Source organism: Silene latifolia, chromosome 10, assembly GCF_048544455.1.
Source record: "Silene latifolia isolate original U9 population chromosome 10, ASM4854445v1, whole genome shotgun sequence".
Classification (NCBI taxonomy): domain Eukaryota; kingdom Viridiplantae; phylum Streptophyta; class Magnoliopsida; order Caryophyllales; family Caryophyllaceae; genus Silene; species Silene latifolia.
Window position 1 is genome coordinate 159,220,462 of NC_133535.1, and position 27,623 is coordinate 159,248,084.

General features: G+C 35.9%; 4 protein-coding genes across 5 annotated transcripts; all 4 read left to right on the forward strand.

Annotated features, from left to right (window-relative positions):
- Positions 1-2,447: 2,447 nt before the first annotated feature.
- LOC141608750 (F-box protein At4g09920-like) lies at positions 2,448-3,893 on the forward strand. The gene is made up of 3 exons (XM_074428094.1): positions 2,448-3,558; positions 3,665-3,717; positions 3,798-3,893. The coding sequence occupies exons 1-3, from the start codon at positions 2,448-2,450 to the stop codon at positions 3,891-3,893; spliced, it is 1,260 nt and encodes a 419-aa protein (XP_074284195.1).
- A 3,385-nt stretch (positions 3,894-7,278) lies between these two features.
- Positions 7,279-9,520, forward strand: LOC141606651 (F-box protein At4g09920-like). Its single transcript, XM_074425859.1, has 3 exons — positions 7,279-7,367; positions 7,936-9,230; positions 9,312-9,520. Exons 2-3 carry the CDS (start codon positions 7,995-7,997, stop codon positions 9,408-9,410), a joined length of 1,335 nt encoding a protein of 444 aa, XP_074281960.1. The 5' UTR covers positions 7,279-7,367; positions 7,936-7,994; the 3' UTR covers positions 9,411-9,520.
- An 8,433-nt stretch (positions 9,521-17,953) lies between these two features.
- On the forward strand, positions 17,954-21,071 carry LOC141606648 (putative F-box/LRR-repeat protein At5g02700). The gene is made up of 4 exons (XM_074425854.1): positions 17,954-18,027; positions 18,108-19,417; positions 19,498-19,710; positions 20,600-21,071. Exons 2-4 carry the CDS (start codon positions 18,167-18,169, stop codon positions 20,732-20,734), a joined length of 1,599 nt encoding a protein of 532 aa, XP_074281955.1. The 5' UTR covers positions 17,954-18,027; positions 18,108-18,166; the 3' UTR covers positions 20,735-21,071.
- A 2,456-nt stretch (positions 21,072-23,527) lies between these two features.
- LOC141606649 (F-box/LRR-repeat protein 25-like) lies at positions 23,528-26,729 on the forward strand. Of its 2 annotated transcripts, XM_074425856.1 has the most exons (5): positions 23,528-23,660; positions 23,741-24,017; positions 24,735-25,035; positions 25,116-25,328; positions 26,310-26,729. In XM_074425856.1, the coding sequence occupies exons 2-5, from the start codon at positions 23,800-23,802 to the stop codon at positions 26,442-26,444; spliced, it is 867 nt and encodes a 288-aa protein (XP_074281957.1). In that variant the 5' UTR covers positions 23,528-23,660; positions 23,741-23,799; the 3' UTR covers positions 26,445-26,729. The 2 variants fall into 2 exon arrangements, with proteins under 2 accessions (XP_074281957.1, XP_074281956.1); XM_074425855.1 differs by having other exon boundaries at positions 23,560-23,660; positions 23,741-25,035.
- Positions 26,730-27,623: the final 894 nt, after the last annotated feature.

Here is a 27,623-nt window from a genome sequence, read left to right on the forward strand (position 1 = left end):
AGATATACCGAGTATATTTAAAATATTATCAAATGAGTTTGACCAATATAGTAAAATCTTATATTGGAAAAGAGAACATGAGAAGAACGAATGAGTTGTAGGCTGGTAAAAAATTAATAAAAATGCATGTCTATTATTGTGGTCATGGAATAGACATTATCATCTCAAGAAAAAAAAAGTAGTAATTAAGAAGTCATAATATCATCACAAGTTTCAAGGTAAAATCCTCAAAAAATAAAATAAAAAAATCAAGGTAAATTAAAAATATGAATCATTATAAAAGAACTTGAGATATGAGTTAGGAAGAAAGAAGATGAAAAGTATGGTTAAATTCTTGTGGTGAATTGAATAAAGTATTGAAGTGGAAGAAGATAAAAAGTTTATTATTGTCTTCTTTAATTTTATCTAATATTGTAATTGTAAGAATAAATATTAGGGGACATAAAAGAAAATAATTATGATATGATGAGATTTGAAATATGACTTCTTGAATTCATGTGGTTATATCACATGTCATTTAAAAATATACTCAATGTTAACATTTTTATACTATTATTATTATATAGATTTTAAATAAATAAATAAATGTCTACTTTAATTTTATGAGTTGTATTAATATGAATAAATTTAACCGATTCACTAACATATATGTTTTCTTCCAAAAATTTCAATTAAAATGTGAAATATAATTGTAAATTATGAAATTTTTATGTGAATTTTGGTAAGTTACATCTTTTTTTGTTTTTTTAGCTCATCAAATCTTTAATATACACATTTAATTAAAGAATATTGATGATGTCTTTTGATTTTTTTTTTATTTGTATGTTACACAATATGTAATGACATTTTTGTATGGACTTTTAGTAATCATTCATTTTTTTAAAAAAAAATAATCTAATAATATTAATAAATAATTAAATAATCAATAAAAATTAGTAGAAATTAATGGGGTATAAAATATTAAATGTTAATGTCATGTGGAATTAAGTTAAATGGTATAAATAGCTTTTTAACTATATAGTATAGATAGATGTCTGCGTGGAGAATGACAGTATTCGTGGAAGGATTATCGGACCGCTGAGCGCCCGTGCGGTTGACCGAACCGTTTACAAGGTTAAAAAAACCTTTCTAGTAATCTGGGTCCCAAAAATAGTTCCTCTTTTCTCAAAATGAAAACTTGCGTGTTTCCCGGATAAGTGGTTGTGGAATCGAATATGGAGGATGCGAGCCTTACCTCGCGTTAAAATATTCTTTTGGCAGTTTTGTTGCGATGCAATCGCTACAAGACGGAATTTAGCATCCCGGATAAGGTCCATTGAAGTGGCCTGCCCGGTTTGCTTATGTGAGGTGGAGACATGTCTTCACCTTGCACGGGGTTGTGGGTGGGTGGCTGGGCTTTGGGAGGGGTTGGGGTTGGAGATAAAGGCAACTGCGGGTTTTGAGAGGGTGAGGGAGTGGGTGGAAGCAGTGTTCAAGGAGCTTGATGAGAAAGAGATAGAGATATTTGTGATGGGGGTTTGGGCAGTTTGGGAAGTAAGGAATGGAGTGGTGTTTGAGGGAAGGGATATTCAGGTGCGGAGGGTGGTTAATAGGGTAAGGGAGCTGTTGAGGGAGATGGAGGAGGTGGATAATACGACAGAAGGGCAGAGGGCGAGGCACGGGACTGAGGAAAACAGAGGGAGAGGAAGAGAGGTATGCAGATGGCAAACACCCAATCCTGGCTGGGTTAAAATTAATTTCGATGCCGGAGTGAAGGATGGGCAAGGACTGGGAATAGGAGTGGTGTGTCGAGATGAACGAGGGAAGATCGTATGGGGATGGGCTGAGAGACGTCGAGATGAATTTGAGGCGAGAATCGCGGAAGCAGAAGCGGTGCTGGCGGGTTTACAGGTGGCGAGAAGAATGAAGGTTCGAAAGGTGTGCATGGAAGGTGATTGTAAGGAGCTAATTGAAGCGCTTAAAGACGGTCACAGGGGTCGGAGTGATTTCCACGGAGTAGTTGAAGAAATTCTTTTATTTTGTCGTAATTTTGATTCAGTTTTATGGTCTTTTAGTAGCAGAAAACTTAATACTATAGCACATGAACTAGCTCATATGTGCAAGGTCGGGGATAGTTTGTTCTTTGACGATTCGGCTATTCCTAGTCGGATTGTTAGTCTTGAAGCGGCAGATATGAATGAAGAAGTATAATCCCACTAGTGGGGTTTTTTCAAAAAAAACTTGCGTGTTTCCAGGACGTCGTTAAAGGAAATACTTCTCCTTCATCTTTCATATATTACTTGCCAGTCATTTTGCATGCTATTACTCGGTAATCGTAGTCTGCATTACTCGTTTTGCTTGATCTTAAACCCCTTTCTGTTCTTTAACTCAGTCTTTTCACATTTGCAGGAGAATTTTGAAATTTGCGACAGTGCACACCACCTGTTCGACGAAATTCCTCACTGAAAATGAACTCCGATTGCGAGGAAACGGTATCTGGGCAGCTGAATACTGTGGACAGGTTCTCTGATTTACCAGAATTTATCCTACATCATATCATTTCTTATCTCGGTACGAGGCAGGCGTATAGAACTTGTATCTTGTCAAAAAGATGGCCTCATATTTCGGCTACAAACCCAATTATTGAATTTCATTACTATTGTGAGCCGAAATTCCCTCACAGATATTGGCCCTCTAAGGAAGACTCTGCTAGATTATTAGGATATATAGATAGTAGAATGCAAAGATACGCTAAAGATAACCTGCGTATAAGGACGCTCAAACTTAGATTTCCGGCTTCTAATAAAGTGTTTGGCTGTGTTGTTGAAGACATAGAATTATTAGAATTATCTAGAAAATTAGAAGAGTTATCTTGCAAAGTTGATGAGTGGATTCGGATAGCTGTGCGCAATCAGGTTGCAAGACTTGATCTTCATGGTCCTCTTAAGTACCAGTTGCCTGACATTTTGCTCTCCGCAAAATCTCTAACGCAACTTACTTGTTTTAAAGTCAAAATACCATACTACAACGGAGCCATAAATCTTGCATCTCTTCAGACTTTGGGATTATTAGGTGTTGATGTGGAAGAACGTATGCTAAATCATATCATTAGTGCGTGCCTGTTGTTGAAGTGTTTGTCGGTTAAGTTTTGCTTCGGCTTCAAAACTATTGTCATTCCTTGTTGTAGTCAAGTGAAGGAGCTTACTTTAAGTTATTCTTTACCCGAAAGTGGGACAATTATTCTTGAGAGCTCGTATCTTACATGTTTTCAGTTCTCGGACATTTCCTTTTATAGTGATCGTTGGCCGGTTATGTCAAAACCTGGTTTGTTGAGAAATTTAAGGACATTAGATCTCTTTTCTTCTGGTATTACAGACGGGGATCTTGGCAAACTACTACCTGAATTAGCCTCAATAGAGACTTTGCATTTGTTCAACTGTCATAGGCTCACAATGATCAGGATTTCAAGTGTTCAACTAAAGGAAATTTACTTTGATGAATGCGATGGTTTGTTATATGTCACGATTGATGCTCCAAGTTTGACGAAGTTCAAATATAGAGGGGACTTTGACCCTCATTGTACTATCACCATTAGTAGTCAAGCCATTTGTGTTCTCTCTGTTCACATTAAACCGTGTTGCCTACATACTCGAGGATTTTTCAAATTGAAACAAACTAATGACAGGGACTAAGAAGCCGCAATGCTCGGAAATTTCGCTATCCAACAATTATGATGAGGTATTGTATAATTGTTTAGAGTCTGAATGAATGTTTATATTAATTGCACTAACAAATTTTTATGGCTGTGTACTATGAAGTCTGGACGTGACGATATCAAATTTGATGAAGAAGAACTCGGAGATGTTAATCTTGGACCTCCACGCGATATCACGAGTCAAGCTAAGCCTCTATGATCGAACCTCTCCGGATCATCTATGTCGACTTTTTTGAATGGTTTATTCGACGTCTTTGCCGATATTATTTCTTTTCAATTCTATTTAGAAGATCCTGGTTTGATGATGCGGTATGTTCATGTCTCTTCACTTTCTTTCGTCATTTTCAACGAATTAGGGTTAGTAATTCTCTATGCTATCTAGTTGAACATGGTCTTCTTGGATAATTGAACATTTTCTCGAATTAGCTCAAATCGCAATTGTCCAAGTTGGAAATAAGTAACTCGAACTAATGTCTGCTTAGATGGAGCCTTGGTAAATACATCAGCCACGGTGTGTGTCACGGACTCACGGTCGGTGACATTGAGCGAAATGATCTTCCATTGCCTTAAGTTAGAGCTGAATGTTGTATCTATTTTGACTCGTGATAGCTTTTTCTCTTGAAGAGTATGCTATCAAGCTTTTTACCTCGTATTAGTAATGCTTTTAGCTTTTTAAGGCACTCAATTAGACATTTAGACATTTAGACTGCTAAAATCGAATTACCCGCTCGTAATTCGTAATTGATATGATTCAAATTACTGAATTTACTAATTTGGCGTTATGCCTTAAGTTTATTGACATATTAAATGACCCATAAACATCAATAGACAGGTGCCAACTCGGTGAATAACTCAACTTCTTTTAATAGTTTAATATATTTGCTAAGACTCCATTTGCGGCTCTAATCCTAATGAGACAGTTAACACGAAACTTCTGTCTTTAAGTTGTCTTTATCATAAGATTGTGAAGGGAAGAATGAACCGCGACATTAAAATGTTGTAGTAGTCGTATTTCCAATAATGGTCAAGATGTATCTCAAGATTCAAACTCGTAATTTTTTATGAAATCATTGCAAGGTCATCACATGAGTCTCATAATTCAAAATTCTCCGAAGCAATGTTTTTTTTTTTTTTTTTTTTTTTAACTCATTGGTTCATTGGTTGTATGTGTTTGCGCTTTTTTATGAGTGAACTAGAAGATATGGTAAATTGTTGGAAGCACCCTTTAAAACGGATTGAATTTCCGGATGCTAATTGCTCGAATATACACGAGTCGGGGAAGGTTGAGGTACAAAGGAGATTGCATTGGTGAACTGCTTGGTTGCATACATGAATTGGAATTTTACTCAAATTCGGATTTACATGGGGGTAGAAGATAAACACTTCCCTCTATTTTAGAACAATGTTTTAGTGTAGTGCTGAAGAAGTGCGGATTTGTATGGAAATAGACGACTACGGTATGTCACTTTGTATGCCTTTGTTATAGTGTCTTGCTCAAGATGTACTGATTTGTATGGATATGGACGATTATGGTAGTTGCAAGCAGGATTAGTGTATTTGGTGTGATCTTTATGGTTTCGAATTTGTAATGTTGGCGTTCCTGGTACTTCGCAAATATATTAAAATGGAGCGGGAAGATTGTACATCAATGAATATCTGTGGCTGTTTAAGCTCAGATAATGGAAAATTGAGTACATGTGAAGGAAGCATTGTTACTTGTGATTTATACTCATCAAATTATGATATGTGAAAGAGTAGCTTGGTTAGTGCGTAGGGGATTTGAAGTTGAGATGAAACAAAATTAAGTTAGTTTCTTGCTCGATTCGTTATTGGTGGCGGATTTGAAGTTGAGATGAAATTTTGAAAGCGGTTTTTGTGATTTCGTTTGTCGATTTTAGAGAGAATGAAGGATTAAGAGTTTTGGGTAATGTGGGCCGAGTGTTTTTGGCAGTTTAGATAAAACTTTCAATGCTAACTGGTTATTGTTTGGGCGTGAAGAACAAGAACAATCTTCTGTTCAAGTTGTATTGGGCCTAGTAATTGAAGCAAACCGTTAGGAATCCTAGGCTCCTAGCGGCTTACCATATCAGAACTAGTATATCAGCACTACCATTTTGTAGTGTACCTATTACCTAAGGATGACAATTGGTCGTGTCTGGGTCGGGTCCACCCAGATCTGCGCCCGGACCCGCAACTCCCACCCTTGACCTGGACCCGACCCAAACCCGCTAGGGTATATAATCGACAGATCCATACCCGGACCCGATGGGTTTGGGTCGGTTCCTGCGGGTAGAGGTGTTAATGAGACGAGACAGCTCGCGAGCTACTTGAGATCGGCTCAGTCAAAGCTCGGTCAAAGCTTGGCTCGGGTTCGAGTTCGGCTCGAGAGTTTAACGAGTCAAGCCGAGCAAAGGCTGGCTCGACTCGGAAAGCTCGCGAGCGGCTCGAACTTGTGTGACTACCTAAGATATTGCTCATATTTTATAAAAATATTTTATCATGATCAGATTTTTGTATTACACATATCAAATGTCTCGCTGATTTGCCAAATATTTTTATGCATAACTTTAGAGCCTTATTATTGAAAATATCAAAAGAAAAAAATAAAAAGTTTTATATAGGCTCGATTTGGGATCGAGTTTGGCTCGAGCTCGCAAGCTTTATAACGAGCACATTTTTTTCAAACTCGGGTAAGCTCGAGATCGGCTCTAGCTCGAGTTTTGATTCTTGAGCACAAGCCGAGCAAGGCCAATCTCGAGATCGGCTCGACTCGTTAACACCCCTAGTTCCGGGTCTACCCACGGATCCATATGTTTTTACTCTTTTTAATAATTTCACTGTATAATTGTATACTCAGACCAAATAATTTGTTTTTTTTTTTTTCCTCTGTCCCGGTCATTTGTTGTCCTTTTTCATATTTGGGTATCTCAGTCAATTGTTGTCCTTTCTATTTTAAGAATAAACTTAATGAGCAATTTGATCATTCACACTCAATTTGTTACACTTGTCATTTAGTAATTGGCCCCTTTCTATTTTCTTGGTCTTTGTGCCAAAACCAAAGGACAAGAATTGAACGGGACGGAGGGAGTATAAACCAATTAAGTATGATGCCGTCGCCGGATGCTCGTTATTTTGTTTTTTTTAATAAGATAGATAAAGTCGCTGGGTATCTTAGCGGCTTATTCTCTACGATATTTTTCTAAAAGTGATAGATATTTGGCCGATTACATTTTGTAAGGCCGTTAGGTTTCTTAGCCTTTTTATATAAAAAATAAAATAAAAATAAAAAGTAATGATGTGGATTCATTGGGCCAAAATAGTTTCTTAGCGCCACCCGGTGGCGCCCAATCTCGGCGACATCCTCTCACATGCAATAAGTGGGGACCCCATAATAATGTGTCACCGAGATTGAGCGCCAACCGATGACACCATATCATTATCCTTCCCTAATTAGTTTGCTAATCAATACTCATTATCCAAAAAATTCCGATTTAGAAATAGTGCGATTTAGCCTTTTGGTATATAGAGTTTGGCCGAACCGTACCGCACCCTACACCTACCTAGTGTAGTAAATCTTTGGGTTCAAACCTCACTTCCTTTTGTTTCCAGGACTTCGTTAAAGAAAGAAAATACATCTGCATTCATCTTCCCTACATCTCCTCTCTATTACTCGGTAATCGTAGTCTGCATTACTCGTTTTGCTTTGAACTAAACCCCTTCATGTTGTTTAAGAGCACCCACAACGGGCTCCTCATGCATTTTCACAAAATGTGTGAGAATTGAATTGACCATTAAATTGATTAAAAAAATGAAAAGGAGGAGAGAGGGTAGGTGAAAAATGGTGAAAAATCTCGGGTGTGCGAGAAATGGAGAGAGGTATGTGAGAATTAATAAAAAATTATGAAGGTACGTAAAAACTGAAAAAAGTGGCCCTACTTCTGCTTTTCCACCTTTTTTTTCTTATTTTTTGTTTTCAACGGTGCTTTTGTTGAAATTAGTGGAGGAGTAGGCCTCAAATGGTCCAATAAGGACGCGCCACATGTTAGCTCTCCAACTGAGAAGGAAAATTGAGTATTTGTTGATGTGGTTGTTTTTTTGATGTTTTTTGGTAAATTTTGGTGGTGAGTGGAAATGTGAGGTGGATGGTGAATTGGAGAGATAATAGGTGAAAAAGTGTAGAGTGAAAATTGGTGAATATTCACGGATGCGGATGGTCTAACTCAGTCTTTTCACATTTGCAGGAGAATTTTGAAATTTGCGACAGTGCACACCAACTGTTCGACGAAATTCCTCAGTGAAAATGAACCCCGATTGCGAGGAAACGGTATCTGGGCAGATGAATACTGTTGACAGGTTCTCAGATTTACCGGATTTCATCTTACATCACATCATTTCTTTTTTGGATACGAGGGAGGCATATAGAAGTTGTATCTTGTCGAAAAGATGGGCTCATATTTCGGCTACAAACCCAATTATCGTGTTTCATTTTTATTGTAAGAAGGAGAATTCATCCGCAAGGTATTGGCCATCTAAGGAAGTCTCTGCTAGATTATTAGGATATATAGATAGTAGAATGCAAATATACGCTAAAGATAACCTGCGTGTAAGGAGACTCAGACTTATATTTCCAGATTCTAATGAAGTGTTTAGCTGCGATGTTGACCAAATAGAGTTTTCTTGCAAAGTTGATGAGTGGATTCGGATAGCTGTGCGCAATCAGGTTGCAATACTTGATCTTCATGGTCCTCTTAAGTACCAATTGCCTGACATTTTGCTCTCCGCAAAATCTCTAACGCAACTTAATTGTTTTAAAGTCAAAATACCATACTACAACGGAGCCATAAATCTTGCATCTCTTCAGACTTTGGGATTATTAGGTGTTGATGTGGAGGAACGTATGCTAAATCATATCATTAGTTTGTGCCTGTTGTTGAAGTGTTTGTTGGTTAATAATTGCTCTGGCTTCAAAACTGTTGTCATTCCTTGTTGTAGTCAACTGAAGGAGCTTACTTTAGGTAACACTTTACCTAAAGATGGGACAATCATTCTTGAGACCTCAAGTCTTGTGTGTTTTAAGTTCTCAGACTTGGCTTTTCATCGTTGGCCGGTTATGTCAAAGCCTGGTTTATTGAGAAATTTGACGGTACTAGATATCTATTGTTCTGGTATTACTGACGGGGATCTTGGCAAACTACTACTTGAATTAGCCTCATTGGAGACTTTGCTTTTATGCAGCTGTCTAAGGCGACAACTCGATCGGGTTTTAAGTATTCGGCTAAAGGTGATTAACTTGGATGCTTGTCGTGGTTTGGTAGATGTTATGGTTGATGCTCCAAGTTTGACGAAGTTCACATATAGAGGCACCTTTGGCCTTTATCCTGCTATCACCATTAGTAGTCAAGCCAGTTGCGATATTTCTGTTCGCACTAGACCTAATTACCTTGATACTCAGGGATTTTGCAAATTGCAAAAGCTAATGACAGGACTAAGAAGCTGCCATGTTGTGGAAATTTCGCTAACCAACTCTCTTTATCAGGTATTGTATAATTGTTTTGAGTCTGAATGAATGTCTCTATTATTTGCACTAACAAATTTTTATGGGTGTATCTTTGTGAAGTCTGTATGTGATAATATCAAATTCAATGAAGAAGAACTCGGAGTCGTTAATCTTGGACCCCACGTGATATCACAAAGTCAAGCTAACCCTCTGATTTGAAACTCTCGAGATCATCTGTTTCAGCTTTTTTGAATGGTATATTCTGGACGTGTCGCCCTGATATTATTTCTTTTCGATTTCATTTAGAAGATCCTGGTTTGATGATCCAGGTATGTTCATGTCTTCACTTTCTACCATTTTTAATAGAATTAGGGGTTAGTAATTCTCTATGCTATTTAGTATTTTAGTTGAACATGGTCTTCTTGGAATATTGAACATTTTCTGAATTTGGAGCCTGCAAATCGCAATTGTCCAAGTTGGAAATAACTAACTCGAACTAATGCCTGCTTAGAGCTTAGGTATATATATCAGCTAGCTATATGTCACGGTCAGTGACATTGCGCCGGAATATAAGTCTACCATTGCCTTAAGTTACAGTTGAATCTTGCATCTATTTTGACTTGCTGATAGCTTTTTCTGCTAAAAAGTATGCTATCAAGCATTTTACCTAGTATTTGTAATGCTTTTAGCTTTTTAAGGCGCACTCAATTACATTTATTTGGACCTGGCAAAAATCGAATTACCTGCCCGTAATTGATATGATTCGAAATTACCCGAATTTACTAATTTTACCTTATGCCTAAGTTTATTGACATAATAAATGACCCATAAACATCAATAGACAGGTGCCAAAGTGAATGTGTCGACCAGTGGTACTGGTAACCATTTCGTACTGACCTGATAATACATCCAAAACAAACCTAAACCTGAAATAATTGACCCGACTTTCATTCCCAAAGTGCATAATTACCCTGACACGAATGTGCCTGTTTGCTTTCTCTAATCCTTAATGAGTCAATAAAATAAACACGAAATGTCTGTCTTAAGTTGTATCACAAGATTGAGAAGGAAAGATTGAACCACGACATTAAAATGTTGTAGTGGTCGTTTTTCCGATAATGGTCAAGAAGTATCTCAAGGTTCATACTCGTACAAATTTTATGAAATCGTTTCAAGGTCTGTCACTGAGTCTGATGATTCAAAATTCTGCATCAGCAATGTGTTTTTATGCATTTCTTTTTGAACCCAGGTTGGTTTTTTTGCAGAGATTTTTTTTAACTCATATTGTTTGTATGTGTTTGCAGCTTTTTACTAGTGAACTAGAAGATATGGTAAATTGTTTGAAGCACCCTTTAAAACGGGTTGAATTTCCAGATGCTAATTGCTCGAATATACTCAAGTCTAAGAAGGTTGTTTTACAGTTGAGATTGCATTGGTGAACTGCTTGGTTGCATACATGGCTTGGAGTTCTAATCAAATCCGCATTTACACGGGGTTGAAGATAAACACCTCCCTCTATGTTAGAATAATGCTTTGTATGCCTCTGTTTTAGTGTATTGCTGAAGAAGTACCGATTTGTATGGATATGGATGACTATGGTTTGTTACGTTGTTAGCAGGATAGTGTATTTCGTGTGATCTTTATGCTTTCGAATTTGTGATGTTAACATGGAGCTGGGAAGATTGTACATCAATGAGTATTTGTGGCTGTTTTCGGAGTTTGAATCGTTCTCTAATGAGTTTTAACTAGTGTAGATTTGTGCAAATGCACGGTTTTTTGGACAATGATTTATAAAGACGTTAAATAATACTCCCTCGGTCTCGCTCATTCGTTGCCCTATTTCATTTTTGGGTATCTCACTCATTGTCCTTTCTATTTTAAGAATGAAATTGATGAGCAATTTGATTATTCATATTCAATTTAGTCCACTTGCCATTTAGTAAATTGCCCCTCCTCTTTCCCTGGTCTTTGTGTCAAAATCAAATGACAACAATTGATCGGAACAGAGGGAGTATAGCTTAATAGCATGCTTATAACCGTATAAGAGAGAAAATTTGATAATTTTCATATCAAATAAGATTGACATGCAACCTGAACTTAATTATATAGTTACTTAATCATTAAAAATAGTATTATTATACTATTTTTAATTAATTTGACATAATGAGTAAGGATTTATCATAGACATTTTATTTAGTTAGAGAAATTTTTGAGACCTCTTATTCTTTTAGTAATAGGGAATGTTTTAAACCTAAATGCTAATCAATACAAATTATGAGAAATTCACGAAATTAATGAAATATTTGCAGAAATTATATTTTTGTGATTTTGTTCGTCAGTTATGTTGGGCCTTAGAGCATCCGCAAAGTTGAGGCTCCCCATATTTTCTCTTTCCTTCTCTCATTCATCCACCTCATTTTTCGCTAATTTTTTCATTTACCCTTCCCAATTTATATCTACATCTATGCAACAATGGAGTTCCCCAACAATATTAATTTACACCAAAAATTTGAGAGCCTTCCCAAAACAACTCAAAAGACCTTAATTTTTCTTTGGGAATCTTCCCTACAAATAGAGGAGCCCCATTTGTTGGGAGAGTGTGCAAAATAATGAAGTTCCCCATTTAAGGAGAGAGAGGACATATGAGGTTAGCTTCCCATCTTTGCGGACACAAGGAGAGTCTTGTGTTCAAGTTGTATCGGGCCTACTCTAGCCTTAGTAATTTCCAAAAAGGTCGTGACACACTAATTCAAATTGTCGACAAATTTAATGAGCAATCACGCCAATTATTTTTTAGGTTTTGATATATACAACCCGTATTTAAGAAATTAAATATGGAAAGAAGGTCTTAAGATATACATTAATTACATTAGATTGTGTATACTTTAGTCTTGAATTCCTAACTTAATACCAAATTTGGAAGATATTAAATGCTTAAATACAATCGAATGGTTGTATATATCAAAACCCTATTTTTTATACTTCCTCTTATTCCACTAGCATTTTCCACATTTCCTAAAGCGGAAAATTCATAAAAATATTCCACCTACCTTATTTGTCTATTATGTCTGGTTATTGGTTAATATCTATCTATCTATCTATCTATCTATATATATATATACTCCCTCTCAGTCACTATAATGTTCCCTCTTTCCCAAAACGGATTATTCAAGTAATGTTCCCCTTTCTATTTTTAGAAACTTTTACTCTTATTTTATTCATTTATCTCTCCTATCACCAAACCCCACACAACTCTTTTACTCCTATTTTATTACTTTCCTTTATGTTTTGGCCCCACAATTCTTTATTTAACTACTAATAATTCATCCCTCTCTCCTACCACCAACCCCACACAACTCTTTTACTAATATTTTAATACTTTTCCTTAAGTATCGTGCCCATATCAAAGGGGAACATTATAACGACTGGGAGGGAGTATATATTAATCTTCTAACTTTACCGCTGACATGGCATCTTATTATTCAACTGGTGATTAGGTGGCAGCTAGAGAATACGTACAACATTAAACTTGGACTTTTGCATTATTAAATATCAACCCCTTTTAATCTCCTATCATATCCCCTCTCCCAGCAACCTCCTACCCACCACGGCCACCAGGCACCAACCATAACACGTCACACACTAAAAACTTACTCCAACCAGCAGCTAATAACAACCCCGAACCGACCACCACTTCAGCCACCATAAAACCCAACCACCACCACCCGCAAATCCACGGCACCACCATTTACAACCCCTAAACTACCGCAAACTTGTGTTTACTAAACTAACTAGCATCTTGACCGCCGACTTACGTTCGCCAATGTCGGCGACGCTTAGACAATCTCCAACAGGAGTAAATTGTGGCCTCCAATAATTGATCCTCGAAAGGAAAGTGTGAACTGCTTGATTTATAATTAATGAACCAAAACACATCGTTTTTGTTATAATTTAACAAAAAAAAAAAAAAAATACTCCGTAATAGCAAGTTGGAATGACCTTGACTGGAGTTAGCAAGATAATTGTACAATTATTCATATTCATCTTCTATCTATATCTATATCATACTAAATTGTGCTTTTATGGGGGTAAATAATTTAGAAATCTCATATATTTTTTTTTTTTTGAAGAAAAAATCTCATATATTTTAAAATATAAACAACGTTACCATAATGGGAAAAGGAAGACAAATACTCCCTCCTATTCACTATAATCTTCCCTATTTCCCTTTTCGGATTATTCAGGTTTTCTTCCATATTTCCTCTTGGGGTTGATTTTTGTGGTCTAAATTCAATTGCATGTGGGGTAGTGTGTTTTGTGTGGTCTAAGTTAACTTTCTTATTTCTTGTGCAAAAAGGAAAGGGGAAGAATATAGTGAATATGAGGGAGTATATAGGGAAATGTCTACACAAAAAGGTGAACAATATGGTCCAGCCATTAATAAAAGGTTGTATAAAACCACAAATTACGTGGATTGATAATTGATACTCCATAACACAACATTTTATGATAGACGGTATCGGTCACAAATTTGTATCGGGTCAAATACGAGTCGGGTGTTCGCGAGCATACGAGCCAGGTGTTTGCGTTCGGCCATACGGGTCTAGGGTCGAGTTAAGATCCAAATACGGCTCAACAAAAAGTTTGACATTTATTTTACTATTTTTCCACCGAAAAAACATACTATATCTAATATTAATAATATAATTGTATTCATTACTTAGCATATACCTATATTAAGACATATATAAATATAAAATTATTTTGATAGGTTATTTTATTGTTGAATGATATAAAGTTATATAATATTGATTTTAAAATAAATTTTTTGATTTATAATATTAAAATATTTATTTTTCAATTTATTGTTTCCAATATAATATAAAAATATTTAGTATTTTAATAATAATTTTTGGTTATCTTTGACCCATTGGGCTGAACGGGTCAAGTTCGGTTTCGACAGTAAAAATAGCAGGTTATTTCAGGTTTGGCCATTCGGGTAGCAAGACAAGATTTACGGGTTATTTACGAGTCTGTGACCATGGAAAATGGGCCGGTTCGGATCGAGTTTCGCTAGCACACATTTATGTGTGGTAGTGAACTTTGAAAGAGGTTTTGACAGTATATATATTATTGCCATCAATTGGGAATCCTCAATCATTCAAGTTTTCATTACAAAATTAACGGAAAATATAGCAAATTAGCCGGCATATTTTTTATACTATGTGCAATTAAACCTCTTAACTTATATTTTTTCCTGACTCTTGCGAATGAAAAAGCCAAACTTGGGAGGGGTCAACCCATTAAATTGCCTTCAGTACCCCGAAGGAGATTGCCCCAGCTGTCGGTAGGGGATACTCCTGGTCAACACCAAAAAAAAAAAAAACTTATAATTGTAACAAATTGGCTCCATAAATTTCTCCCAATGTGGAATTAACCACATATCTTATTTTAAGAATGAAATTTACTAAATTAAATATTTTACTATTATTGAAAGTCAAAATAATTGATGAAATATTAATCCAAAATTTTTTAATTATTAGAAATCATGTTCAAATGTTGTTTTATTCATATTGGTGAAAAAAATATTCATAATATGAGAGTTTTTAGTGAACTTACAATGAAAACTTGCTTGACTAAATTTTTATTTATATTAAATTTGGTTCACATTTTTCGTTGAATATGCAAATATTGTATATTTAGTTTTTATTAGATATATTTAAAATGGATTTTTTTAATAGAAAATACGGAGTAATAGGTTTTAGTTAAAAAAATGGTAGAAAATTTGATTTGTGCTTAATTGCACATTTTTAGAAGTTACGGGTTAATTTGCTACAAGTGAAACTTAGGGGTTGATTCGACATAGTACATAAGTTATAGGGGTAATTTGCTATATCAATATAGGTCGTAAACGTTCCTTATAAAATTTCTTAAAATGAACGAGGAGGATCGCCTTCTACATTTCTAGGATAACCGTGTCTCCATTGTGTATTTATAATTTATATGTAGATGGAAATATGGAATAAAAAGTATACGGTGACGTTTATAATTTATAAGAATGTTATTATTGAATTATTAATAAAATTTCTGAAAGTTGGAGGTACCTAAAACATAAAAAATTTCAACATATTTAAGAAGGGCTTTTTTTTTAGCATGCTATACCTATAATAACAATTGTTTTAGTTAACGGATAATATGCATATTCGTGAATTTCACGATTTTAAAACTATATGTTAGATTTAAAATAATCACTAAAACTTGGGAGAGACGGTCTCTCACTAAGTTATTGAAAGACCAATTTTTCGTACCCTTTTATTTGTATCTCGTACCCTTTTTATTGTTGATCGTGACATAGTAATTTCGTACCTATTTACATAAAAAATATACCTATTTTATCATTAATCATGATTTGTACCTATTTTATTACCTTTAGTACCACTTTTTCTTAAAATTGTACAATGGTCTCTTAATAAAGTTTATTAAGAGACCTACTCTAAAATAATTATGTAACTATAAAACAGCCCGTGAAATTCACGGGTTTAAAACTAGTAACATATAATTCACATTCTCTCTACTAGTATCATTTTCCTCCACATATTAACACCACATTAAATATCATTCCAAAATCGATGTGGAAGATTAATCTTCCGGATAAGAGGGAGTAAGGCCCTGTTCTTTCTGGCTTATTTTCACCTACTTGATTCGATTCATTTCGATTCGATTCGATTCGGCTCGATTCGATTGATTCGACTCCATTCGATTCGATTCGATTCGATTCACTCCATTCGATTCGATTCATTCATTTCGCTCCATTCGATTCGATTCGATTCGATTCGACTCCATTAAGTTCAGCTCATTTCAGCCTTACTCATCTTAATTTAATAGTTATTATTAATTTTGTTATCAATAATACTATTTTTTTAATATTATTCTTTATTATTATTATTATTATTATTATATTTAATAATAGTGTTAATAATAATGTTATTTATTATTATTATTATGAATATTATTATTAAAATGAATAATAATAATAATGTTGTTGTTGTTGTTGTTAAAATGAATAATAATGTTATTAATGTTAATAATAATATTATTTATTATTATTATTATTATTATTATTATTATTTTTATTATTATTATTATTATTATTATTATTAGTATTGTTGTTGTTGTTGTTATAATTATTGGTATTATTATTAAAATTAATAACATTTATTATTAATATTATTGATTGGGCACGCCCAACCGACTTGACCCAGTAGCCAATACGGGGTCATACAAGTCAACACGCTTGCCAACATGGTTACGGATTCGCTTGATACTCTACGAATCACGAATTGTTAAAAGCGAATTCTATCAATTGATTACTGAAAATACATATAACACATTTTCTATAAGCGAATCGTGAATCGATAAGGCGTATTCATAGCGAATATGGTAACCATGCTTGCCAGCCATTATTTGAGGTACACAAAGAAATCTATAAATACCTCATTATTCACCCATCAATGGTAAAATACTTCTCACCAATAACTTTCTCTCTCTAGAAGTAAGACTACTCGAGCTACTATGAGAGGGCACGGAAACCTTATCTTCAAGCAAGGTCCCAACTATCCACCAGTACCGTAAGGCATCAGAGAAGGACCTATCTATTGCGAACCCTCTGAGGCCCATTTGTTACGCGTGAAAGATCCATCCGGAGAGAGCAAGCATAGGTTCGAGGTGCCATCGTCTGAGAGGAGCGCGTTGACCCGACCCGGATTCGAGCAACGCTTACTTGAGTGTTTTTATTCGAAACAATTATTTTTACTAATATCATTATTAATATTGACATTATTATTTATTATTGTTATTAAGAATATTATTAGTAAAAAATTACTATTTTTCATTATTATAATTTATGATTATTCATATACTCCTCCCTCTATCCCGGTCAATTGTTGTCATTTGGTTTTGGCACAAAGACCAAGGAAAGAGGTGGTGTCAATTATAAAATGACAAGTAGACAAAATTGAGTGTGAATGATCAAATTGCTCATCAAGTTCATTCTTAAAATAGAAAGGACAATAATTTAATTAGACACCCCAAAATGGAATAGGACAACAAATTACCGGGACAGAGGGAGTATAATATTATAATTTTTTTCTTAAAAATATTAATTTTAGTATAAGTAGTATTATACTATGAATATTATTATTATTATTATTATAGTTGATAATAACAATAATATTAAATATTATTATTATTAATATTAATATGATTATTTCGATTCGATTCAAATTCAATTCACTTTATTGATTCGATTGATTCGATTCATTCATCTATTGATTCGATTCGATCCCATTCGGCTCCATTGATTCGATTGATTGATTGATTACCATTCGATTCGATTCGGGCTTCATTCGATTCGATTCGATTCGGCTCTCCATTCGATTCGATTCGATTCGATTCATTTCTAAAAAGCGAGAAAAAAGGCGCCTAAATATAAACGAACAAACGATGTGATTTAGATTTAGAGTAGTGAGTGTTCTAGTAGTTTGGGTTCAAGCCTCACTTCCCTTTGTAATTCTACTAGTCTTTTGGTCCCAAAAGTAGTTCCTCTTTTGTCAAAAATAATACTATCCTTCATCTTCCATTCTTCCCTGCATTATTTGCCAGTCATTTTGTGTGCTGTTACTCGGTAATCGTAGTCTGCATTACTCGTTTTGCTTGATCTTAAACCCCTTTCTGTTATTTAACTCAGTCTTTTCACATTTGCAGGAGAATTTTGTTTGATGTTACTCTTTTGTCAAAAATAATATCCTTCATCAGTCATTTTGTTTGCTGTTACTCGGTAATCATAGTCTGCATTACTTGTTTTGCTTTGCACTAAACCCCTTCATGTTGTTTAACTCAATTTTTTCACATTTGCAGGAGAATTTTGAAATTTGCGACAGTGCACACCACCTGTTCGACGAAATTCCTCAGTGAAAATGAACCCTGATTGCAAGGAAACGGTATCTGGGCAGCTGAATACTGTTGACAGGTTCTCAGATTTACCAGATTTTCTCGTACATCATATCATTTCTTTTCTAGATACGAAGGAGGCGTATAGAACTTGTATCTTGTCGAAAAGATGGGCTCATATTTCGGCTACAAACCCAATTATTGAATTTCATTATTATGTACTGAAATTCCCTTACAGATATTGGCCCTCTAAGGAAGTCTCTGCTAGATTATTAGGATATATGGATAGTAGAATGCAAAGATACGCTAACGATAACCTGCGTATAAGGACGCTCAAACTTAGATTTCCGGCTTCTAATAAAGTGTTTGGCTGTGATGTTGAAGACATAGAATTATCTAGAAAATTAGAAGAGTTATCTTGCAAAGTTGATGAGTGGATTCGTATAGCTGTGCACAATCAGGTTGCAAGACTTGATCTAGATGGTCCAATTGACTACCAATTGCCTGCCATTTTGCTCTCAGCAAAATCTCTAAGAGAAGTTTATTGTATTAATGTCAAAATACCGTTCTACAACGGAGCCATAAATCTTGCATCTCTTCAGACTTTGGAATTAATATATGTTGATGTAGAGGAACGTATGCTAAATCATATTATTAGTTCGTGCCTGTTGTTGAAGTGTTTGTCGGTTAAGTATTGCTTCGGCTTCAAAACTATTGTCATTCCTTGTTCTAGTCAAGTGAAGGAGCTTACTTTAAAATATTCTTTACCCGAAAATGGGACAATTATTCTTGAGAGCTCGTATCTTACGTGTTTTCAGTTCTCGGACATTTATGATGATCGTTGGCCGGTTATGTCAAAACCTGGTTTGTTGAGAAATTTAAGGACATTAGATCTCTCTTCTTCTGGTATTACAGACGGGGATCTTGGCAAACTACTACCTGAATTAGCCTCATTAGAGACTTTGCATTTGGGCAACTGTCGTAGGCTGACAATGATCAGGATTTCAAGTGTTCAACTAAAGAAGATTTACTTGGATGAATGCCATGGTTTGGTAGATGTCACGATTGATGCTCCAAGTTTGACGAAGTTCAAATATAAAGGGCACTTTGACCCTCGTTGTACTATCACCATTAGTAGTCAAGCCACTTGTGTTCTCTCTGTTCACATTAAACCGTGTTGCCTACATACTCGAGGATTTTTCAAATTGAAACAGCTAATGACAGGACTAAGAAGCTGCAATGCTCTGGAAATTTCGCTATCCAACAATTATAATGAGGTATTGTATAATTGTTTAGAGTCTGAATGAATGTTTATATTAATTGCACTAACAAATTTTTATGGCTGTGTACTATGAAGTCTGGACGTGACGATATCAAATTTGATGAAGAAGAACTCGGAGATGTTAATCTTGGACCTCCACGCGATATCACAGAGCTGAAGCTAAGCCTCTATGATCAGAACCTCTCCAGATCATCTATGTCAGCTTTTTTGAATGGTTTATTCTGGACGTGCTACCCTGATATTATTTCTTTTCAATTCTATTTGGAAGATCCTGGTTTGATGATGCAGGTATGTTCATGTCTCTTCACTTTCTGTCATTTTCAACAGAATTAGGGTTAGTAATTCTCTATGCTATCTAGTTGAACATGGTCTTCTTGGATAATTGAACATTTTCTGAATTAGCCTGTAAATCGCAATTGTCCAAGTTGGAAATAAGTAACTCGAACTAATGCCTGCTTAGATGGAGCCTTGGTAAATACATCAGCCAGCTGTGTGTCACGGACTCACGGTCAGTGACATTGAGCCAGAATGATCTTCCATTGCCTTAAGTTAGAGCTGAATGTTGTATCTATTTTGACTTGTGATAGCTTTTTCTGTTTGAAGAGTATGCTATCAAGCTTTTTACCTCGTATTAGTAATGCTTTTAGCTTTTTAAGGCACTCAATTAGACATTTAGACATTTAGACTGCTAAAATCGAATTACCTGCTCGTAATTAAGTAATTGATATGATTCGAAATTACCAGAATTTACTAATTTGGCGTTATGCCTTAAGTTTATTGACATATTAAATGACCCATAAACATCAATAGACAGGTGCCAACTCGGTGAATAACTCAACTTCTTTTAATAGTTTAATATATTTGCTAAGACTCCATTTGCGGCTCTAATCCTAATGTGACAGTTAACACGAAACTTCTGTCTTTAAGTTGTCTTTATCATAAGATTGTGAAGGGAAGAATGAACCGCGACATTAAAATGTTGTAGTAGTCGTATTTCCAATAATGGTCAAGATGTATCTCAAGATTCAAACTCGTAATTTTTTTATGAAATCATTGCAAGGTCATCACTTTGAGTCTCATAATTCAAAATTCTCCAGAAGCAATGTTTTTTTTTTTTTTTTTTTTTTTTTTTTTTTTTTTTTTAACTCATTGGTTCATTGGTTGTATGTGTTTGCAGTTTTTTATGAGTGAACTAGAAGATATGGTAAATTGTTGGAAGCACCCTTTAAAACGGATTGAATTTCCAGATGCTAATTGCTCGAATATACACGAGTCAGGGAAGGTTGAGGTACAGTGGAGATTGCATTGGTGAACTGCTTGGTTGCATACATGAATTGGAATTTTACTCAAATTCGGATTTACATGGGGGTAGAAGATAAACACTTCCCTCTATTTTAGAACAATGTTTTAGTGTAGTGCTGAAGAAGTGCGGATTTGTATGGAAATAGACGACTACGGTATGTCACTTTGTATGCCTTTGTTATAGTGTCTTGCTGAAGATGTACAGATTTGTATGGATATGGACGATTATGGTAGTTGCAAGCAGGATTAGTGTATTTGGTGTGATCTTTATGGTTTCGAATTTGTAATGTTGGCGTTCCTGGTACTTCGCAAATATATTAAAATGGAGCGGGAAGATTGTACATCAATGAATATCTGTGGCTGTTTAAGCTCAGATAATGGAAAATTGAGTACATGTGAAGGAAGCATTGTTACTTGTGATTTATACTCATCAAATTATGATATGTGAAAGAGTAGCTTGGTTAGTGCGTAGGGGATTTGAAGTTGAGATGAAACAAAATTAAGTTAGTTTCTTGCTCGATTCGTTATTGGTGGCGGATTTGAAGTTGAGATGAAATTTTGAAAGCGGTTTTTGTGATTTCGTTTGTCGATTTTAGAGAGAATGAAGGATCAAGAGTTTTGGCCTTTTGGGTAATGTGGGCCGAGTGTTTTTGGCAGTTTAGATAAAACTTTCAATGCTAACTGGTTATTGTTTGGGCGTGAAGAACAGGAACAATCTTCTGTTCAAGTTGTATTGGGCCTAGTAATTGAAGCAAACCGTTAGGAATCCTAGGCTTCTAGCGGCTTACCATATCAGAACTAGTATATCAGCACTACCATTTTGTAGTGTACCTATTACCTAAGGATGACAATTGGTCGTGTCTGGGTCGGGTCCACCCAGATCTGCACCCGGACCCGCAACTCCCACCCTTGACCTGGACCCGACCCAAACCCGCTAGGGTATATAATCGACAGATCCATACCCGGACCCGATGGGTTTGGGTCGGTTCCTGCGGGTAGAGGTGTTAATGAGACGAGACAGCTCGCGTGCTACTTGAGATCGGCTCAGTCAAAGCTCGGTCAAAGCTTGGCTCGGATTCGAGTTCGGCTCGAGAGTTTAACGAGTCAAGCCGAGCAAAGGCTGGTTTGACTCGGAAAGCTCGCGAGCGGCTCGAACTTGTGTGACTACATAAGATATTGCTCATATTTTATAAAAATATTTTATCATGATTAGATTTTTGTATTACACATATCAAATGTCTCGCTGATTTGCCAAATATTTTTATGCATAACTTTAGAGCCTTATTATTGATAATATCAAAAGAAAAAAATAAAAAGTTTTATATAGGCTCGATTTGGGATCGAGTTTGGCTCGAGCTCGCGTTAAAGCTCGCAAGCTTTATAACGAGCACATTTTTTTCAAACTCGGGTAAGCTCGAGATCGGCTCTAGCTCGAGTTTTGATTCTTGAGCACAAGCCGAGCAAGGCCAATCTCGAGATCGGCTCGACTCGTTAACACCCCTAGTTCCGGGTCTACCCACGGATCCATATGTTTTTACTCTTTTTAATAATTTCACTGTATAATTGTATACTCAGACCAAATAATTTGTTTTTTTTTTTCCTTTGTAATTGCACTATCTAGAATGAAAAAAAAAGCATTTGGTTGATAACAAACTAGTGTAGCTACCCGTGCAAATGCACGGTATTTTAGGTACAAATATTTAGAGACTTTAATAATTAATCAAACTAATGCAGTTTACCTCTATTTTGAAAAGAGTAGAAAATTTGTATATATAATTTAAATGAGATATTTTATTAGCCTTATTTATATAAAAGTTAAATAATGAATGATGTTATACAGTTAATATTGTTTAATTAGGAAATAAATATTGTTTAATAGTAGTAGATATAGATAGTCAACACTAACTAATTAGGAAACAAATATTGTCTAGTAGAATATCACTTAGGCGGGAAATTTAAGCGGGAGAAATTGGAGATGTGTTAATCTTTTAGTATATAGGGGATTGAATTCATGGCATGAAAGTTGAAACCCAACCAAATCCAATTAGATACAAGTCTATACAAGCCATACAACAACAACAACAAGATCACTAAATTGATTAATAAAGACAAATGGAAGTTCTAAATAGTACTCCCTCTGTCCCGGTCATTTGTTGTTTTTTTTCATATTTGGGTATCTCAGTCAATTGTTGTCCTTTCTATTTTAAGAATAAACTTAATGAGCAATTTGATCATTCACACTCAATTTGTTACACTTGTCATTTAGTAATTGGCCCCTTTCTATTTTCTTGGTCTTTGTGCCAAAACCAAAGGACAAGAATTGAACGGGACGGAGGGAGTATAAACCAATTAAGTATGATGCCGTCGCCGGATGCTCGTTATTTTGTTTTTTTTAATAAGATAGATAAAGTCGCTGGGTATCTTAGCGGCTTATTCTCTACGATATTTTTCTAAAAGTGATAGATATTTGGCCGATTACATTTTGTAAGGCCGTTAGGTTTCTTAGCCTTTTTATATAAAAAATAAAATAAAAATAAAAAGTAATGATGTGGATTCATTGGGCCAAAATAGTTTCTTAGCGCCACCCGGTGGCGCCCAATCTCGGCGACATCCTCTCACATGCAATAAGTGGGGACCCCATAATAATGTGTCACCGAGATTGAGCGCCAACCGATGACACCATATCATTATCCTTCCCTAATTAGTTTGCTAATCAATACTCATTATCCAAAAAATTCCGATTTAGAAATAGTGCGATTTAGCCTTTTGGTATATAGAGTTTGGCCGAACCGTACCGCACCCTACACCTACCTAGTGTAGTAAATCTCTGGGTTCAAACCTCACTTCCTTTTGTTTCCAGGACTTCGTTAAAGAAAGAAAATACATCTGCATTCATCTTCGCATTCATCTTCCCTACATCTCCTCTCTATTACTCGGTAATCGTAGTCTGCATTACTCGTTTTGCTTTGAACTAAACCCCTTCATGTTGTTTAACTCCGTCTTTTCACATTTGCAGGAGAATTTTGAAATTTGCGACAGTGCACACCAACTGTTCGACGAAATTCCTCAGTGAAAATGAACCCCGATTGCGAGGAAACGGTATCTGGGCAGATGAATACTGTTGATAGGTTCTCAGATTTACCGGATTTCATCTTACATCACATCATTTCTTTTTTGGATACGAGGGAGGCATATAGAAGTTGTATCTTGTCGAAAAGATGGGCTCATATTTCGGCTACAAACCCAATTATCGTGTTTCATTTTTATTGTAAGAAGGAGAATTCATCCGCAAGGTATTGGCCATCTAAGGAAGTCTCTGCTAGATTATTAGGATATATAGATAGTAGAATGCAAATATACGCTAAAGATAACCTGCGTGTAAGGAGACTCAGACTTATATTTCCAGATTCTAATGAAGTGTTTAGCTGCGATGTTGACCAAATAGAGTTTTCTTGCAAAGTTGATGAGTGGATTCGGATAGCTGTGCGCAATCAGGTTGCAATACTTGATCTTCATGGTCCTCTTAAGTACCAATTGCCTGACATTTTGCTCTCCGCAAAATCTCTAACGCAACTTAATTGTTTTAAAGTCAAAATACCATACTACAACGGAGCCATAAATCTTGCATCTCTTCAGACTTTGGGATTATTATGTGTTGATGTGGAGGAACGTATGCTAAATCATATCATTAGTTTGTGCCTGTTGTTGAAGTGTTTGTTGGTTAATAATTGCTCTGGCTTCAAAACTGTTGTCATTCCTTGTTGTAGTCAACTGAAGGAGCTTACTTTAGGTAACACTTTACCTAAAGATGGGACAATCATTCTTGAGACCTCAAGTCTTGTGTGTTTTAAGTTCTCAGACTTGGCTTTTCATCGTTGGCCGGTTATGTCAAAGCTTGGTTTATTGAGAAATTTGACGGTACTAGATATCTATTGTTCTGGTATTACTGACGGGGATCTTGGCAAACTACTACTTGAATTAGCCTCATTGGAGACTTTGCTTTTATGCAGCTGTCTAAGGCTGACAACTATCAGGGTTTTAAGTATTCGGCTAAAGGTGATTAACTTGGATGCTTGTCGTGGTTTGGTAGATGTTATGGTTGATGCTCCAAGTTTGACGAAGTTCATATATAGAGGCACCTTTGGCCTTTATCCTGCTATCACCATTAGTAGTCAAGCCAGTTGCGATATTTCTGTTCGCACTAGACCTAATTACCTTGATACTCAGGGATTTTGCAAATTGCAAAAGCTAATGACAGGACTAAGAAGCTGCCATGTTGTGGAAATTTCGCTAACCAACTCTCTTTATCAGGTATTGTATAATTGTTTTGAGTCTGAATGAATGTCTCTATTATTTGCACTAACAAATTTTTATGGGTGTATACTGTGAAGTCTGTATGTGATAATATCAAATTCAATGAAGAAGAACTCGGAGATGTTAATCTTGGACCCCCACGTGATATCACAGAGCTGAAGCTAACCCTCTATCATTTGAAACTCTCGAGATCATCTGTTTCAGCTTTTTTGAATGGTATATTCTGGACGTGTCGCCCTGATATTATTTCTTTTCGATTTCATTTAGAAGATCCTGGTTTGTTGATCCAGGTATGTTCATGTCTTCACTTTCTACCATTTTTAATAGAATTAGGGGTTAGTAATTCTCTATGCTATTTAGTATTTTAGTTGAACATGGTCTTCTTGGAATTTTGAACATTTTCTGAATTTGGAGCCTGCAAATCGCAATTGTCCAAGTTGGAAATAACTAACTCGAACTAATGCCTGCTTAGAGCTTAGGTATATATATCAGCTAGCTATATGTCACGGTCAGTGATATTGCGCCGGAATATAAGTCTACCATTGCCTTAAGTTACAGTTGAATCTTGCATCTATTTTGACTTGCTGATAGCTTTTTCTGCTAAAAAGTATGCTATCAAGCATTTTACCTAGTATTTGTAATGCTTTTAGCTTTTTAAGGCGCACTCAATTACATTTATTTGGACCTGGCAAAAATCGAATTACCTGCCCGTAATTGATATGATTCGAAATTACCAGAATTTACTAATTTGACCTTATGCCTAAGTTTATTGACATAATAAATGACCCATAAACATCAATAGACAGGTGCCAAAGTGAATGTGTCAACCAGTGGTACTGGTAACCATTTCGTACTGACCTTATAATACATCCAAAACAAACGTAAACCTAAACCTGAAATAATTGACCCGACTTTCATTCCTAAAGTGCATAATTACCCTGACATGAATGTGCCTGTTTGCTTTCTCTAATCCTAATGAGACAATAAACACGAAATTTCAGTCTTAAGTTGTTCTTATCACAAGATTGAGAAGGAAAGATTGAACCACGACATTAAAATGTTGTAGTGGTCGTTTTTCCGATAATGGTCAAGAAGTATCTCAAGATTCATACTCTTACTAATATTATGAAATTGTTGCAAGGTCTGTCACTGAGTCTCATAATTCAAAATTCTCCATAAGCAATGTTTTTTTATGCATTTCTATTTGAACCCAGGTTGGTTGTTTTGCAGACTTTTTTCTTTTAACTCATATTGTTTGTTTGTGTTTGCAGCTTTTTACGAGTGAACTAGAAGATATGGTAAATTGTTGGAAGCACCCTTTAAAACGGATTGAATTTCCAGATGCTAATTGCTCGAATATACTCGAGTCAGAGAAGGTTGAGTTACAGCGGAGATTGCATTGGTGAACTGCTTGGTTGCATACATGGCTTGGAATTTTAATCAAATCTGCATTTACATGGAGTAAAAGATAAACACAAAACACCTCCCTCTATTTTAGAATATAATGCTTTGCATGCCTCTGTTTTAGTGTATTGTTGAAGAAGTACCGATTTGTATGGATATGGACGTCTACGGTTCGTTACATTGCTAGCAGGATAGTGTAATTTGATGTTAACATGGAGCTGGGAAGAGTGAATACTTATGAGGTATTAGTCATCGAATTATGACATGTGAACGAGTAGCTTGGTTAAGGGACAAGGGTGTTTTTCGAGTTTGAATCGTTCTCTAATCTTCATTATATATGGGTATTGCTTTTTCACATACGGTCTTTACTCTTTCATATACACTTTTTCATTATATTTCCGTATCATACCCTTTTGTTCTAAAATTAGGGTTTGCAAATTAGTAACTTAATTTATCAAATATTATCAATTATGTTGATAGTTGGCGGAAGGCGTGGTGGTTTGCTGGGTGGGACAGGAAGGGTCGGGGATGGGTCGTTCGATTAGAGGGAGGGTGGTAGTCTGTGGTGGGCGGAGTAGGGGGAGGGGGATTGCGGGGAAGGGGGGTTGGGGAGGGGAGTGCGTTAGAGGGAAGGGCAAACACAAGTGGTGGTGGCCGGAGAAAGGCCGCCTATGAACGCCGGAGCAACGTTGACCAGCGAAGGGGGAGGCTCGCCGGCGACCAGAGCAGGGGCTGAACACGGGCAGGGGAGTGCGTTAAAGACTTAAAGGGAAGGGCAATCACGATTCACAGAGGTGGTCAGAGCGAGGGACGCAGGCCGAGGTCGGCCGGCGTGAGTTCAACTGGAGCGAGGTTTGCCGGCGAGAAGACTAACCGGAGGTGGTGTTGGTGACTTAGTGGTGAAAGGAGATAGGAAGGGAGAAAATGAATTGGGTGAGAAAAAATGACAATGGCATAATTGTAAATGACGTATGTAATGTGAAAAAGCAAAAATACAAGAAAATTTACTCAACTCTCATGAAGCCACGTCATTAATACCATTCCTATGTTTAGTTTCTATGATGTCATCATGTCGTCACAATTTGCTTTTTACTCTCTCCTATTCTACATAAACTTCCCTCTTTCCCTTTTCATCTATTCAGAATGCCTTCTCTATTTCCTTATTTAGTATAGTTTTATAC

Coding starts and splice junctions, on each gene's coding strand:
- LOC141608750 (XM_074428094.1), top strand. CDS start 2,448: ATGAACTCCGATTGCGAGGAAACGGTATCTGGGCAGCTGAATACTGTG. Junction 3,559..3,664: donor AGGGGACTTTGACCCTCATT/GTACTATCACCA, acceptor AACTAATGACAG/GGACTAAGAAGCCGCAATGC. Junction 3,718..3,797: donor TATCCAACAATTATGATGAG/GTATTGTATAAT, acceptor TGTACTATGAAG/TCTGGACGTGACGATATCAA.
- LOC141606651 (XM_074425859.1), top strand. CDS start 7,995: ATGAACCCCGATTGCGAGGAAACGGTATCTGGGCAGATGAATACTGTT. Junction 9,231..9,311: donor TAACCAACTCTCTTTATCAG/GTATTGTATAAT, acceptor ATCTTTGTGAAG/TCTGTATGTGATAATATCAA.
- LOC141606648 (XM_074425854.1), top strand. CDS start 18,167: ATGAACCCTGATTGCAAGGAAACGGTATCTGGGCAGCTGAATACTGTT. Junction 19,418..19,497: donor TATCCAACAATTATAATGAG/GTATTGTATAAT, acceptor TGTACTATGAAG/TCTGGACGTGACGATATCAA. Junction 19,711..20,599: donor ATCCTGGTTTGATGATGCAG/GTATGTTCATGT, acceptor ATGTGTTTGCAG/TTTTTTATGAGTGAACTAGA.
- LOC141606649 (XM_074425855.1), top strand. CDS start 23,800: ATGAACCCCGATTGCGAGGAAACGGTATCTGGGCAGATGAATACTGTT. Junction 25,036..25,115: donor TAACCAACTCTCTTTATCAG/GTATTGTATAAT, acceptor TATACTGTGAAG/TCTGTATGTGATAATATCAA. Junction 25,329..26,309: donor ATCCTGGTTTGTTGATCCAG/GTATGTTCATGT, acceptor TTGTGTTTGCAG/CTTTTTACGAGTGAACTAGA.